The sequence below is a fragment of the Notolepis coatsorum genome (genome assembly GCF_963971535.1).
Source record: "Notolepis coatsorum genome assembly, chromosome: 8".
Classification (NCBI taxonomy): domain Eukaryota; kingdom Metazoa; phylum Chordata; class Actinopteri; order Aulopiformes; family Paralepididae; genus Notolepis; species Notolepis coatsorum.
Window position 1 is genome coordinate 33,207,225 of NC_140172.1, and position 17,288 is coordinate 33,224,512.

The following is a 17,288-nucleotide window of genomic DNA, read 5'->3' on the forward strand; positions in this document are numbered from 1 at the left end:
TTCAATTGTCCAATAATGTATTCAATCATTTATTTTATTTTGTAAAAAAAAACTAAAAAACAAGGGGGGGGGGGAATGGTGGTGGGTGGAGTAGAGGTGAAAATGTTCACATATGCACAAAATATCGGCTACTGGCAGATTCAGTCCAAAATATCTGTATCTGCCTTTAAGACCAACATCGGTCAAACCCTGATTCACAACTAGAATAACCAAGTAATGCGGCTGAATAGGTCCAGCTTCCCTCTTCATATCAAATGAAGTTTGAGTTCAAGATGCTACATGTATGTTTTTCTCATTGATATATTGTTTTAAATTAGTTGTGTCTGGCATTCTAATGACAGCCAATAAAACTTTATCATTACCATCACAAACACTCCCTATACACTATAGATCCTCTCAGTAAAATTGCTGAAGGGGAACAGCTTGGGCCCCATTATATTAGCCAACACTGCAGCAGAAAATAAACTTGGGGCCATTTAGAATGTTTATTTAGGTCTATAAACTATTTTATGGTTTCATTTTGGATTTCTCTAACTCAACAGCCCTACTTCACTCTTCAACTACACATCACAACGTAAACACCGCATTGTGCTATTGCGCATAGCCGAGGTGAACTCAAGGTCTTAATGGGGCTATGTCACTGAAAAACAACGATTTAATTTGCACATAATCTCGCAAATGTCTCAAAGCTCTAAACCAGTTTGGCACTTTCATTTAGTTCGACAGTCATTGAGAGTTAATGAGTTTAACTAGATGTCCTCTAGTAATGTCAATGGGGCACAATGAATCCGTGTTAATTACAGCTTGTTAAAATGACGAAAAATAGCAATCCCCATCACTAATTATCCACCTACAGACGACAGGCCATAAATATGTGGACATTGACACAATGTTGGCTGTACACCACCACACCGGACTTGAAATTAAACAATCAAGATGTGCTTTTAAGTGCAAAGTATTTACATCCAAATCAGGTGAACGGTTTAGGTTTCTACATGTGCACCCCCATTTTTACGGGACCAAAAGTAATTGGACAAACTAACAATATAAAATGAATGGTCAAATAAATAAAATGGTCACTCTTAAAACTTTGTTGCAAAATCTTTGCAGTCGTTGATAGCCCGAAGTCTGGAACCCAGAGACATCACCGGACACTGGGTTTCGTCCCTGGTGGTGATGCCATAACACTACCGCCACCATGCTTCACTGGTAAAAAAGGCTGGTTCAGTCCTTGGCAGGAGTGTGGACTCACTGGGGGTTGTGGTGGAGAGGCGCACATCTAGTAAGCTGCAGGCCATCATGTACAATGACAGCCACCCTCTCCACCACACCCTGGCAGGACAGAGGAGCAGTCGCAGTGGGCGGCTCCTATCGTTGCGCTCGCGGATTGAGCGGTAGAGGGGGGTCCTTTGTCCCCACAGCCATCAGACTGTTCAACGCCATATCACCCCCCCCTCCCCCTCTCATGACCTGACCTGGGCTGCAGGCTGCCCTCATCCATTGGACAATGCAGTCCAGTGCAATTTTATATTGTAATTTCATATTTTTACTTAACACTGCAATAGTGCTCACTATTTATTTATTCATTCATTGGAACTTTTTAACTTCAGCACTGACTTTCATTGTTTGTTAGTTGTATTGGTTGTCCTTTATCGCTTTTTATTGTCTGTCAACTGCACCGAGCTACCGGAATAACCAGATACCTGAATTTCCCCAAGGGGATGAATAAAGTATCTATCTATCTGATGAGGTGGTATGCTTTGGATCATGAGCAGTTCCTTTCCTTCTCCATACTGTTCTCTTCCCATCATTCTGGTACAAGTTGATCTTTGTCTCATCTGTCCATAGGATGTTGTACCAGAACTTACAGGCTTCTTTAGATGTTCTAATCTGGTCTTCCCGTTTCTGAGCCTCGCCAATGGTTTACATCTTGTGGCGAATCCTCTGTATTTCCTCTGTCTTCTCTTGATTCTTGACTTTGACACAGATACGCCTCCTGGAGTGTTCTTGATCTGGCCAACTGTTCTTCACCAGGGAAATAATTATTTCGTCATCCACCACAGTTGTTTTCCGTGGTCTTCATGGGTGTTGCCGAGCTCACCAAACTCACTTTAAGAATGTACCAAACAGTTGATTTGGCCACACCTAATGTTTTGCCATCTCTCTGATGAGTTTGTTTTGGTTTTTCAGCCTAATGATGGCTTCACTGATCTTTGGACCTCATACATCACACTTGAAATTAACTGTAGATCTGCTCCATGTAAATTAAATAGTGAGGGAATAACACACACCTGGCCCTGGAACAGCTGAGCAGCCAATTGTCCAAATACGTTTGGTCCCTTAAAAAGGAGGAGGCACATATAGCAATTGTTGCAATTCTTATACTGTTCACCTGATTTGGATGTACCCTCAAATTAAAGCTGAAAGTCTGCAATTAAAGCACATCTTGATTGTTTCATTTCAAATCCATTATGGTGGTGTAGAGGCAAAATTATGAAAATGTATGGACCAGACTGTATATCAACTGGCTCTCATGAAAACACCCGTTTCACCTACAAAGGCTCACACATTCATCAAGACCCCACAAATATGCCAAATACATTTTTTATATAGAGATGATTCTGCTACTTTGAAGTGTATTTACAATAAACTAGTGTTGGTTACAGACGGTTTTCCTTTCTGGTAATTTATTTACGATTGATAGCATTATTAATTATTATTAGCAGGGAGTGCCAGGAAGCATGGAAGAGAGATGATGACAAAACATCCAAATAATGTGCAGCAAAGGTCGTGAATCAAGATTGCATCACAGATCTTGCATTGTGATTAGCCGAGATATGTTCGAACGAGTCAAAATCACGCACATTCCTAATGCATCACTCCACTCTTAACCCTACAGTGTCAACTCCTCATACCTCATGCATCACTCCACTTAAAAGTTTACATTCGGTCACAGCCATATAAATTAACTTGTAACCTACAAACAGCTTTCGTCACTGCTACATTTTCCCATTCTACGCCAGCAGAAAGTATAGCTTGCTGTGGACAGAAATGCTAACCAAATTAATCGTGCTATTCTGCACTGCTCCACTATCTGCCAGTGAGCGCAGCACAGCGGTGCCAGGATCTCACAGTACAGCGCTCCCTATTATGTATCACTGCTTAATTCAAACCTGTGAGGCTGAGAGCAGACGGTTTGCACCGCCGTCCGCGAAGCCGCCAGTATTCTCCCCAGTCTGTTCTCCCGACATGCTGCATTAACCTGAACCTAGACGGTGCCAGGATCAGCATTAAGGCTGTCCCCGAAGCCTTGTTTTTGGGATTCGAACTTCGTCAAGGTTTTTCGAACGGACGTTCGAACCTTCGTTTTTAATTAAAAAAAATTTATTAAAAAGAAATTTCGAAATTCTTTTTTTATAATCTTTTTATTTTATTTTTATATATATATATCCTCAAACTAAATCCTCAATTTTAATCAAGTGATTAATCTGATTAAATTAGGCTCTTTTTTATTTTATTAAAGGGGAACTATTTTACTATTTCTTTCACTATTTGGGCACTTTTACACAATTCCTGTGAGTCTATGGAACACCTCTGTAATATATATATTTTTTTTATTCATTGTTTTGTATTTCTAATCAAGTCCTCAAAAACAGCATTTTTCTACCTCAAGATTTCGAGCTGTTTTGAGCCTGGGCTCCTAAACCACTGCGCCGGGCCTGCTGAGCGTCGTGTTCGCCTGAACATTAACATGCAGCAGTGACTATATGACATCACATATAGGCACATTTTCAAACAACTCAGTTCAGTGAGGGTGAATATTGTGAGAGGAGAATTGGAAGAATGCACCAATATGAGAATTTTGAGACATAGATCATATTAATATAAGTTCACATAGCTAGGAAACAATGCTAAACACTCAAAAAGGCCATTTATAAGATGGTTCCCCTTTAAATCAACTTTCCAGCCCCAGACCCAGCCCAGGGAGAAGCCCCAGCCCAACTAAATCAACTTTCTTTAATGAATATAACTCATCAGTTTTTTTGTTGATGTTGATTTAGAATTCAAATGCCAACGTAACAAACGAAGGTTCGAACATTTGGGCTCAGCCCTAATCAGCATGCAGACAACTCTTTTCTCAAGGTTTGGATTCTCCCCCCTTTTAATTGAGGTTTGGGATACGTGTATTTTCCTTTATGTTGGGTTCTTTTCTACACTTCTATTGTGTTATTTAAGTCCATCACCGTTCTGGAACCTGTTATTCCCAAAAAGACTGACACTCACGAGACAAAACGTTGAAACAACCACAGCAGTTCCTTTCCCAAACGCACTTTTTTTACGCTGTCAACTTGTAGTGGGACATTAATATTTAAACAACACTGAATGAGATCCGAGACCAATTACCCCATTTCGCTACCCCATTACTATGTAAACACAACGGTTTATGGGAGGAGGGTTAGCTAGTCAAAACTATTGTAGATTTTTGCCGTTTTTATATATTGCAATGGCCATTTAGTAATTAAAAACACAAGCACTTCCAATTCATTTTACAGCTGATATGAAGAAAAATTATCATAACATGGCGATTTACAAAAGGTAATTTGAACACAGTTCCAATGAGGGCGAGTGGCATTTACACCCCCCGACCCCTCACTCGGCGGCCATATGCATTCCGTTTCCATAGTGACGTAACAGTGAGACGGTTCAAAGAGGTGACACAGGATGGGTGGCTGGTGACCCTTTTACCTGCCAGGGCCGAGCTCACGCTGGTGGATCCGTTCAGCGGCACAGAGATGGCAGGAACACTGCAGGGACAGGAAACAGTCAGGAAAACAACAGTCACTATTTCAACTGCTTTTAATGGCACACAGAGGTATAACAGCTCACTGCCTTAAAAGGGACATTTCACAGACATCTAACCTGAATCATAGAGTTCTGTTGTTGACTTTGTTAGTTTATTTTATTTAATTTTTTCGAGATAATTCCTGAAAGGCCTCTCTCTGGTGAGCACTGGGTTCAAAGAGGTCCTTCTGCATGATTGCATTGTGGGAATGTGTTGATTAAATCAACAAACCGATTAGACGACAAATTCCATTACTGGTAGTCGACTACTGTATTTAGTCGAGGGCAGACCTACCTGTTTGACCAGAACCACCCCACCCCGATCATCGATTATTTTGACTGATTTTGAAATTGCGATTATCAGACCACCATGTGACAATATGGTTCCACTTTTAAAGCAGTCACACCACAACAATAGTAGCAGATACCGCGAGCACTGACGCATGACGCAACCCACTTTGTACGTATTGTACAGACAGTTTGGAGTAGTGTTTGTACAGATACTTCTTTTCAGTAGGGCTGGGTATCGTTTGGACTTTAATATGGATTCCGGTTCTGGTTCCACTTGTCGAATACGGTCTCATCAAATCTCTGTTCCGATTCGAATACTTCTGGTGATCGAGAAAATGTAAATAATTTATAAAAATAAAGAACCAAAACTATTCTACCTTTCATTCTTGGCCGATTTAGGCTATAAAGTCAGTAAATTGTGAACCATGATATGAAGGTATCTTTTTTCTCTTAACCTGCCGTTCATCCGTTTATGATGCATCATGACAGGAATATTTCAAGGCTTATTAAGTTAATTAATATTGCTGTGGATAATAATGCATTTTGCTTAAGTATTACCTGTTGCCAAGGAATGTAAGCTGCTGTTCACCTTAAATCACTGCTCAGTGATATTCATCCATTCTTTTTTGTGAAGCTGTTAGCCAACGGCCGCAGTTAGCCACGGTACAGCAAAAGTAACCAACAGCCTCTGTGCTCAGTTGACGCAATCACATAATCAGTGAAATTACATTGGTCCAAGCAACAGGTCTTGACAGTTGAGTAGATTGTTTTTGTCAGCTTGTAGGATGTAATCTTTACTCGCATATGTGCTCCTTAATTATTTATTCTGGTTCACACACAGATCTATTTTTTATCGCAAATGCGAGTGAAACGCCAACACTTTTGCGCCCTGCCCCCCTAGAAGATTCCTAGGGGAAACACTGAGCATCTCTTCAAACACATTCTAAAGATAACACCACTGATGACAGACATGCACTACAAATAACTATCTAACTGGGAGCATATGGGAACACAATGGGAGGAAATGTGTCACTGATGTGGTCTTGACATCATCTGGCCTATTGACCAGCTGGTCACAGACTTGGTTTCCTAAAGCATGACAACACAGCTTTTTTCATGTTGACATTAGGGGTGGGCGGTGTGGCCTGAAATATATCATGCTATATTTAGAAATGTGTATATATATAACGGTAACGGTATATATCACGGTATATAATAATAAAAACACACACATCCGGTAGAGTCTAATCTCTACTTTGGCACTACTACTGGTATACCGGTTCAACCGTTATACTTCCCACCCCTAGTTGACATATTGCCCAATAATAATATGTCATGTTTACCATTAGTGAAGTCACTATAAGGGCTTCTAAAAATGTATAGACCCCAATGCTCTCTTAGGGCTGGGCGATATGGCCAAAAACGTTATCGTGATAAAATTATAAAATTATTTTCATATAACTCGATATCGATAATTATCGTCGATATAATGTCTGTCAAGTTTAATTAACTTCTTATGCCCGGCGCCGATGGACGGGCTATTAATAGACTTGTTTTGCTGCTGCGAATGTCTCGAGAGTCGAGTTGATGTCGTCATCAGTCCGCGCACGTTAGCAGTTAGCCAGAGCAAGCGGAGTATCTCATGACAATGTACTAAATATGACCCTAAAATACTCTGTTCCGCCCCAATACATTGCAAAGACGTCCACCGTATACCCCACACTACTATAACAGTTACCCTCAGAATTCAAAAACACACACGAACTCGGCAGGTAAACTGTAAAATAGCGCCGTGCAAGCTAATTATCCTAGCCAGCCTCGTTTCCAAGCGGTGTATTCCATGACAATGTACTAAATATGACCATAAAATACTCTGTTCCGCCCCAATACATTGCAACGACGTCCACCGTATACCCCACACTACTATAACAGTTACACTCAGAATTCAAAACACACACCAACTCGGCAGGTAAACTGTAAAATAGCACCGTGCAAGCTAATTATCCTAGCCAGCCTCGTTTCCAAGCGGTGTATTCCATGACAATGTACTAAATATGACCATAAAATACTCTGTTCCGCCCCAATACATTGCAACGACGTCCACCGTATACCCCACACTACTATAACAGTTACACTCAGAATTCAAAACACACACCAACTTGGCAGGTAAACTGTAAAATAGCGCCGTGCAAGCTAATTATCCTAGCCAGCCTCGTTTCCAAGCGGTGTATTCCATGACAATGTACTAAATATGACCATAAAATACTCTGTTCCGCCCCAATACATTGCAACGACGTCCACCGTATACCCCACACTACTATAACAGTTACCCTCAGAATTCAAAACACACACCAACTCGGCAGGTAAACTATAAAATAGCGCCGTGCAAGCTAATTATCCTAGCCAGCCTCGTTTGCTACTTGAGCTCTACGTCTCCTTCCGCTGTCGGCCATCTCCTTCACTGATTGGTTGTTAGTGAGTGTGCTCATATCCAAGCTTGGAAAATCGATATATCGAAACTTTGCGACCACGTTTCATGTTTATTTCGAGGAAATAATTTATCGCGATAGTTATCGTTATATCACCCAGCCCGCTCTCTTATCAATAATTTGTTAATGAAGCCACTTTTCCACTACTGTGACGACTAGTGACTATCAAAAAATCTCCGAAGACCCAAGATCAATGGGTCTGCTGTGGAGATAGTTAGCAGCTTCAAGTTCCTCTGTGTTCACATCACCTGATCTGGGACAAGCACACTGGACAGGTGATAAAGAAGGCACAGCAATGCCTCTTTCACATCACCTGATCTGGGACAAGCACACTGGACAGGTGATGAAGAAGGCACAGCAATGCCTCTCTTTCACATCACCTGATCTGGGACAAGCACACTGGACAGGTGATGAAGAAGGCACAGCAATGCCTCTTTCACATTAGGCGGCTGAAGAAATTGGGCCCCAGATCCTACGGTCCTTCTACTGGATGCACCACCGCCTGGTATGAAAACTGCTCTGCTCTCAATCTCAAAGCACTACAGCAGGTCATATGAGCAACAGCTCAGAGCATCAGCGGATGTGATCTTCCCTCCATCCAGGACATAATACAATGGACGGTGTGTCATTAAAGACCGCAGGTTTATCAAAGACCCAAACCACGAACCGATGCCGTCTGGTAAACGGTACCGGATAGGGGTGTAACGGTACACAAAAACCACGGTACAGTAGGTACCTCGGTTTTGAAGTCAAGGTTCGGTACGGGTTTTCGGTACAGTGGGGGAAAGTTTGGCTTTCCATGTTCCACTCAGGGGTGATGTAGTGTGCAGTAACTAATTGTACTTGTAGGGCTGTCAACGAATATTCTATATTTGAAATTAATAAATCGACTTGTAAAAAAAATTAAAAATAATAATTATTATTATATTAGATTGTGAAAAAACTGCCCCCGGTGGGCAGTCGTCAGTGGTTAACATACCGTTGTATTCGTTCGGTACGGTAACACACTGAAACGGTTCGGTACGGATACGTGTACCTTTACACACCTAGTACCGGAGTATCAGGGCTGGGACCAGCCCCCCCCCCCCCCCCCCCCCCGGGAATAAGGCTCATGAACAAATAGCATAACGGCCTGCTGCCCCCTACTCACTCACTGTACGTGTCAATGTGATTATAGTATGTTGTTCTGCTGCCACCTTGCACACACTAGTACTGTGATTGTGATTCTGTGACTACTATATCAGGGCTTTCCCTAAACAATGGTATAGGGGCGCAGCGCCACTAGAATAACACGCTAGCACCACCATGTGTTTAAAAAAGTTTTTTTCTTTGCAGTGAAAGCTTGGGGCCAGTTTAGAAACGGACACATCATTGTCTAATACATGATTGCTCAGTCCTCTGTTCCACTGCGCGTGTGTGTGTGTGTGTGTGTGTGTGTGTGTGTGTGTGTGTGTGTGTGTGTGTGTGTGTGTGTGTGTGTGTGTGTGTGTGTGTGTGTGTGTGTGTGTGTGTGTGTGTGTGTGTGTTCAACGTTATTGTGCAACCTTATACACTGTACTTCTTCTGCCCCCGACTCAAAAGGCAGATTACATCACGGTTACAGACCATGGAACGAACTGTAAGACTATGAGTTGAATGAGAACTAGAACCATAGAAAACAGCACTATGGGTGAGATGAATGCATCAATGTAGGGCATGGGTGGAGCGGTAGAGGGAAAGAAGCTCCAGATCTGTCCTTGTGCCAGAAAGTAACATAAGTAAAAGGCCTCAGAATACACCAGGGAATCGGGCGGTCAGGTGGCGTAACGGAGATTGCGTTCGTCACCAAACCCCGGAGCGGCTAGATTCGCCTGTTCGAATCCAGCTCACAGCTCCGGGGTTGTCACCAGCTTGGCTGGCCGTTCGCACTAATACAATTGGCTGTATTAGAGGGTGGGAGAAGCTGGCGGGGTGGGTCCGGGTCGTTGTAAACAGCGACTCCTACAGTTCGGTCGGGGCGCCTGCTAAGCGCGGATAGGACTTGAGGGGGATAGTGTGATCCTTCCACACGCTACGCCCTCTCAATGAGAATCCACACTGCCAGGTGAAAAGAAGCGGTTGATTGGCTGGATGTGTGTCAGAGGAAGCACGTGGTAGCCTCCACTCTCCCAGACCAACTGTGGGGCCGGGGGTAAGTGCGCAGCGACCAGGAAGGGGATTGGGAATTGGCATAACGACTAACATTGGGATGGGAGAAAATCGGAGGAAAATGGAGGGGGAAAAAGATCAAAAAAGAAAAAAAAGAATACACCAGGGAAGGAAGAAGTGCTTGGTAGAGGGAGTGCGGGTTGGCCGCATTGATCAGCAGGGCTGATCATTACTTCTTAAGACGGTTGAAGTCCAGCGATAGAAAACCACAGTTTGCAAGATATCAGTAACCCCCGTCACTGAGGAGGGGGAAAGCGCTGTAGGAGGGGATGTAGAGATGGTACTGAGGCCAGCGTCAGAGAGAAGAGCTGTGGGCAGAAAGCTAGAGTTAAATGGCCTAGGGCAAATGAAAGAAAAGAACAGGAGATGGATAAACTTCATCATTATTGGGAGAGTTGGGGATTGGGGAGCGGAGTTTGCGAAAAGCGGTAAATGAGATGTCGGAAGAAGCATTGAAAGGCAGTCAGTGGAGTTGGTTGAGGAAAAATAATGTCACCTGGAGGCCAAATTAAAACAAATGGTAAGAGTTATGGCTGCCCTTCAAAGCTTTTTTTGGCAATCGAAGCTTCGGGGCCGAGCTTCGATTTTAATTCGAAGCTTCTTATTTATTTATTTTTTATCTTATGTTGTGGGACTTGTACAGCACTTTGGTAAACGTTGTTTTTAAATGTGCTCTATAAATAAAGTGGATTGGATTAATTAATTAAGTAGCCCCTTTCTTGACTGTGACGCAGCCAACAAGGTTTCACTCGGCTGCGCTGCCTGGGTGCAGTGGGGCTGCTCTCACAGCCAACGACATGACATTACATAATTATGGTGCAACCTTCGTCTATCAAGCAAACAATTATATAAATATTTATATGTAGTTGATAGAGACAAAGGCAGAATTCGACTTAATTAAGCATGTTTTATTAAGACATATTTTTATATGGGTCGGGACACTTTAAAAAAGCAGCACAATGAACACAAATCAGTCCGACATAGTCTTAAATAACAAACGGCATTGCTTCGCTTCTTCGTCGACATGTCTGCTGCACATGTCCTTGTTGTTTTCATCACAGATAATCTCCACATGCTTGTTGTAGAGGTGGAGTCGAGGCGCCGCTTACTTTCGTTTAATTGGAATGGAGGCGGGAAGGCGCCGCTTACTTTCGTTTCATTGGAATGGAGGCGCAAGATTAAATTTTTTTTTTTTACTTCGCTTTTTTTTAATGTTCGAAGCTTGTGCCATCGAACGAAGCGTCGAAGTATTTAAGACAGCCCTAGAAGAGTATTCCTTTTCTTCTCTGTTGTCGCAGTGCCATGTGTGGTATCAGGAATTGTTCTGGGATGCTGGAACTAACTGGTGAGCCTTCCCGAGGTGTTGTGGGTGCCCACTTGATAACCCTGGTGATGTGCTGGCTCTCGCTGCCTATCTACACACATTGGGTTGTGGAGGCCATTGGGTGCCATGTGGTAGGGTATGTAGCATCGGCATTTGAACCATTTCCTCCTGCACCCACACCCCCCTTACCCGGGTTCATATTGTATTCGCTACCCCTACACCCCTTACCCTAAACCAGGTTTGTATCCTTTTTAAATTGCAGGAAATTACAGCAAATGGCTTTCTTTATTGTAGGGCTGTACCGAATGTCATTTTTTAACATTCGAAGCTTCGATTGAAGTATTCCAGGCAGGGGGCGAATTTAGAGCCCGCCACCCGCCATTGGCGCTCAGTTTTTACGTTTGGCGCCTCCCACTGAGAGGTCTGCCCGCCGTGTGGCGTGTAATCAATCAATCAAGTTCATACGATACTCTTATTTTGAAAATGTGTGCGGGTCTCATTTCCGCCCCAAGCGCAGCTCCAGTCATAATATCGATGGCTCCGGCAGTTAGCAACATTCGGTTCGTATGATACTCTTATTTTGAAAAAAAACGTGGCAACGAGTCATATCCGCCCAGCCCTGCAGCGGGATACTATTGGCTTCTGCTCGTATCAACACAGAGGCAGTCTGCTCTAGTCTAGAGCGGACCTCCATGAGCTACCGTTACCGTTTAAACAATGACCCAGTCAACTATTCACCTTTAGTTTAATACATGACGAGGCATTGTCTAACGGTATCTAGCTAGCTAGCTACTGATAGCTGCTGATATCAACAAATGCTCCAGCAATAGTCGACTCGAGTGCATAATACCTCCGTTCCCTCGTTAGCTAGCTCACGTTAGCTAGCTCACGTTAGCTAGCTCACGTTAGCTAACTCACGTTAGATCTATATGTCCCAGTAAACTAAATTGTCTTAACGTTATCTAGCGGGCTAGCAGTAGCTATAGATAGCTCCTGATATCAATGTCTTATAACATTGATTCAATGTGTATTCTAGCTGAGGGCATGTTGAATGTGATTTGACCAAAGAACCGTAACATTATACCAATAGGGTCCAGCTGCAGCGCCGGAGAATCCTTGCATGCTGAATGTAGGGTCTAGCTAAATATAGGGTCTAGCTGCAGCGCCGGAGAATCCTTGCTGGAGCTGGAGGCTACTCAAGTATACACACAGACAGTGGAGCTGTTTGCAGATAGCGAGCATTTTGACTTATTGCGTGGTGGCGATGTCTCGCAGATAATACAACTACAAGTATGATTATATAATATATATTTTATTAAAAAAAAATTATAATGTACATTTCTCCACCATTTTTCATCATATTGCAACACCGTTTTTTGCAAGACGGTCACAAAAAGGTAGAGAAACTAACTGCGTTCCGTTTTATGGCAATAACGTTCAGGTTTGTGGGAGATAATCCCAAAAAATAAGAGAAATAAAAAAGTAAATCAATTTGAAAGCCCTGAGTCTCTTCCTTCAAAAGACTACACTCACTTTTGGATGTGCCACTTCCTCCTATAATCTATAATCTTATTTCACTAATAACAGTTAAAATAATTGGTAAACAAACGTAATGCTGAAAATATACACTTTTACTGTATATCTCGGGCTAACCCTGTGAGGCCCAAATTAAAAAGACATTAATAGCAACTTCAGAGGCCAGAGGGTGGGACATAAACACATTACTATTAAATAGCATTGTGAGGCTGAACAACAGGACCAATTGACTATACATGGGGAACTATCTTAAAGCTTAAAGGGGAACTATCTTATAAATGGCCTTTTTCAGTGTTTACCATTGTTTCTTAGCTATGTGGACTTATATTAATAGGATCTATGTCTCTAATTCTCATATTGGCGCATTCTTCCAATTCTCCTCTCACAATATTCACCCTCACTGAACTGAGTCATCTGAAAATGTGCATATCTGTGATGTCAGAGATTTCTCAGCTGCATAATAATGTGGCAGTTGATGTGGCAGTTGGCACCAGGCCACACAGTGGTTGGAGCCCAGCCTCAAAACGGCTTTTTTGTGGCTCTTGGTCTCTGACTGGTTGGCCACCCCTGAAGTATTCGAACAAAGCTTCGAATGTAAAAAAAATTACTTAAAAAAAAAATAATAATAATACTGTTTATAAACTAAATCCTCAATTTGAATAAAGTGATTAATCTGATTAAATGAGTATTTTTCTTTTATTAAATCAACTTTCTTTAACAATTTGGTCGCCAAAAACGCCTTACCACATCATTCCCCGCCATGCTCATTCTGCCAAAGACGCCATACCACGTCTTTGAGATCAATATTTCAAAAATCTGTGATCGCAATCATATTTCTCCCCCGGAGACTTGAGATCTACTGTTGATCCCCTCTCAACTCTCCAACGGTTATAGAGCGCCATCTGGTGGCCGATCGGCGGATCGCCCAAACCGGAAACAGGAAACGGAAACTGGTGCTCATTCCAATTCGGTCCGATCACTCGCTAATAGTCCCAGGACTCGAGCTAGACACAATGGATAGCAATCCGTTACCAATAACTCGATAAACAACATGATTTGGACGTATATACTATTATACAACCTGGAGATGGATCGCATATTTCTACATCCCATAATAGGAATATTTCTGCTCCACGCTCATCGCCCAACGCTACGAGGAAGCTACGGTGATTCAGCGTTTTTTTTTAACGTGTTCAATATAAACTGCTCTGATGATCATATCACCCACACTAGATGAATCATCTAACGTTGGCCACGGAATTATAAACGACCCCCCCCCCCATCCGGTCAACATCAGATGATAAGTAGTAACTTCTAGAAGCACGTCCATTTGAAATTTTTTATCTCGCGCAGATCGCTATCAAACTGTATTTGATCATCAATATAATGCATTTAGGGGCTATAAATCACGTTCTGGAGAATGCTGCAGAAAATGATAAAAACATACTTATACTTTAGACCGTATTTTAGTATGAATATGTAAATGAAAAAGTATAATGTTGCTACACCCTGAACAATAGATACTTGACGTTGAATGGGCCATAGTAATGTCAATTTAGCAATACAATTTAAAAAGTTATAGCCCTGCAAAGGGGAACTTCTCCATAGACAAATAGAGCTGGCGTGGGATGGTTTATTATGAATATAAGCCTGGCGACCAAAGTGTTAATGAATATAACTCATCAGTTTCATCAACATAAATAATCCAATAAGGGCATGGTTGGTATGAAAGTGATGGTGACGTCATATAGTATAATATTATAATATTAGTGTAGCCTAATCTTTAACTGCAACTGTGAAGAAAACCCCCATTGGTTTAAACAGATTGAATAGACACAAAAAAAAAGTTAAAAAGTTAAAAAGAAATTAAAATTTTTAAATTGGAATGTTGATTTATAATTCGAATGTCAACATTATGATCGAAGCTTCGACGCTTCGAAGCATTTGGTACAGCCCTACTTTATTGCAAATCTTACAGATCCCTAGTTGCTTCTTGTTTGTCCCATCTTGTTTGAAAATCCTGGGGAAAGCCCTGTATATGATAACTTAATGTTACTTTATTGTGTTTCTGCCGTTACTTCTGTATGCACTACATCCACACTGTGATTGTTGAATTGTAATTTAGAGCTTTTTTTCCTACAGCTTATTTGCACACAGTGCACTTATGCTGTGATTGCTATATTGTAAATGAGAGCTATTTTATTGTTGTTTATGCTACTTATTGTCCTACTTTATTAATGCCAATGCAACAAGGTCGAGGAGCCAAAAAAATAAGAATTGCACTCCTTTCTGCACGTAAAGTATGGATGACGTGAATAATAAATCGGAATCTGGGAAAAAGTTGCCACCTGGGACCGAGAAGATGTTGTGTGAAGTCAATCTGGTGACCTATGTCACATAGCCTATGATGTTTAATTACATTTGTTTTATGCAATAGAAGAGATTCATCCATTTTGCATACTTTTTCGACGCAGTTCTTACTATTTCTGCCTGCTGTCTGTGTGCCAGAGGTTCATCAGCTGGAGTTAAGTTAAGAGCCGATAGGGAGGGATAAGCTGTCTTTCCCTGATCATAAGAAGCTCCACTCTAATAACAACAATTGACTGGCCTTTTCGAAGAACCACATAACTAAAGATGGCGAGGGAGTTAGCATGTTGTGGTCATTCATAGTTAAGCGCCTTGGGTCTCCTGAAAGGTGCTATATAAATTTAAGATATTATTATTATTATTATAGTTAAAGACAGTAGCGGTAGAGTACTTTCTATTATGACATTCACAGTCCCAATTTATTTGGAATAGTATAACTACAAATATATGGGGGTGTCCAAAAAATATCAAAACAGCCCTAGATGAATCCCTAACTCAATATAGTCCTATAAAGCCACCTGCATTAGGAATGCATTAGGATGAGAAAACACCAGCTGACCCATTCCAGTGCATGAGTGGGTAGATCTCAACGAGTGCAAATGGAGGCACATTTAACTGATGGCACTCTGGCTGACTGGAAGCAAGGAGGTTCTGACATCACCTTCACCATCACATTTCCTAATCTACCTACCACACCCACCCACCCACCCAAGCCCAGTGATTCATTTAGACCCCATTTCAAAGAAAATGTAGGATTCATATTTCTCTCAGGTGAGGAGGACTTGTTTCAGTAGAACACGGTAGTCCAGGCAGGACACGGTAGTCACGCATGATGCCAATCGGCTGATCAGGGATAATCAAACATGACATGTTTGTGTAAAACTCTGAGAACAAAGCGGCCCATTTAAAGTGTTCTGCCTCTCACTCTGAACTCTGCTGCGCTGCCATTACCACAGCATGGGGTTAGTAAAACAGTGCTGACTGCCCAGGCTGTGGATGTTTTGGCAGGCTACCTGTTACAACAAGGCTAACAGCACAGCATTCAGTTGAATTGATGGGTTTGGTAAAACTAGGTAAGCTGCCCGGGCTGTTGATGATTTAAATATTAAGGTTAAGATCAGTTTCCAGTGACTAATCTGCACTAACTGAACTGGGACCGCCCTGATACATCAACCAGAAAATAAATATGGGGGGGGGTATTAAAATGTACTAATCAACTAACAAAGTCTTGGTCGACTAAGACCAAACAGACCCATTCATCGACTATGAGGGAGCAGCCCTAAAAAGATCCATCCACACCCACCTTAACCCGTTGGCGCTGCTGGAGCTGGGTAACGGAGCTGCAGAGAGTTGACCCCCGCCAGATGGCAGCGGAGGCCAGGGGCTGCCCCAAGCCATGCCCCCCACAGAGAGAGGCCTCCTCGGGTAGGGTTGGTACACCTGAGCGGCTGTGGGCCTCCCTGTCCCCTGGAGGCTGGGCCGGTTCAGCTGCCCTGCCGAAAAGGAATGTCGGGAGCGACTGGGCATGGGGCCCGTGCTGCTGTGGCTCAGACACTGCTGACAGGAGCAGGCGGGGCCAGAGTGGATGACCGACGGACCAGAGGAGGCCAGCGGGTAGGGGAAGTTACCCTGCCGCCGTACCTGCCGTCTGAAGCCCGTGGCTTTGTTGACTTGTGCCAGGGATGTAAGATCCACAATGTAATTGTATCCATGAGGGCTGAGGTCCGCCGTGCCCTGGCGGGCCTGGAAACTGTGCTCCAACAGGATAGAAGTGCGTGTTTCGTACGGGGTCCATCCTCCCTCGTCGTTGGCCCATTCCCAGTAGACGCCGCTGCCCAGGCCTGAAGACTGCGGGAACAGGCTGCGACGCACTGATCTCGTCTTCCCTGGAAGAGAGAACAGTTTTTGGTTGTTCAATAAAAGGTCTATCCAAGAGAAAATGCTGCAGTCACAAGTTAAGGAGAAAAGGAGAAAGCCGAAAAAGCAAGCGTTACGGGTGTATAATGAACTCTACATTAGCCCACTTCATACATTGTTACTGCAAAGTCCAGAGGACAGACCCTACAGAGGACAACACGTCACCACCACTTTCCCACAGCACCCTGGCTGGGGCTCGAACCGGCAACCTTCCGATCATGCCACACTGCTGGAGAATATGAACACAGTCATGTACACAGTGAACAAATTTGAATCATATTATTGTTAACACATTCGGGACGGGCCACGGATAAATCCGTGTTTCGAATCCACCG

The 17,288-nt window shown here is 42.8% G+C and overlaps 1 protein-coding gene across 2 annotated transcripts in view; it reads right to left on the minus strand.

Annotated features, from left to right (window-relative positions):
* The window catches only part of dtx2 (deltex 2, E3 ubiquitin ligase), a 51,093-nt gene that overhangs the window by 27,320 nt on the left and 6,485 nt on the right, over window positions 1-17,288 (minus strand). For both annotated transcript variants that reach the window (XM_084320269.1, XM_084320268.1), the window contains exons 2-3: window positions 16,340-16,922; window positions 4,747-4,805 (exon numbers count right to left, since the gene is read on the minus strand). In XM_084320269.1, the coding sequence (XP_084176395.1) occupies window positions 4,747-4,805; window positions 16,340-16,922 (642 nt within the window). The remainder of the gene's footprint in view (window positions 1-4,746; window positions 4,806-16,339; window positions 16,923-17,288) is intronic.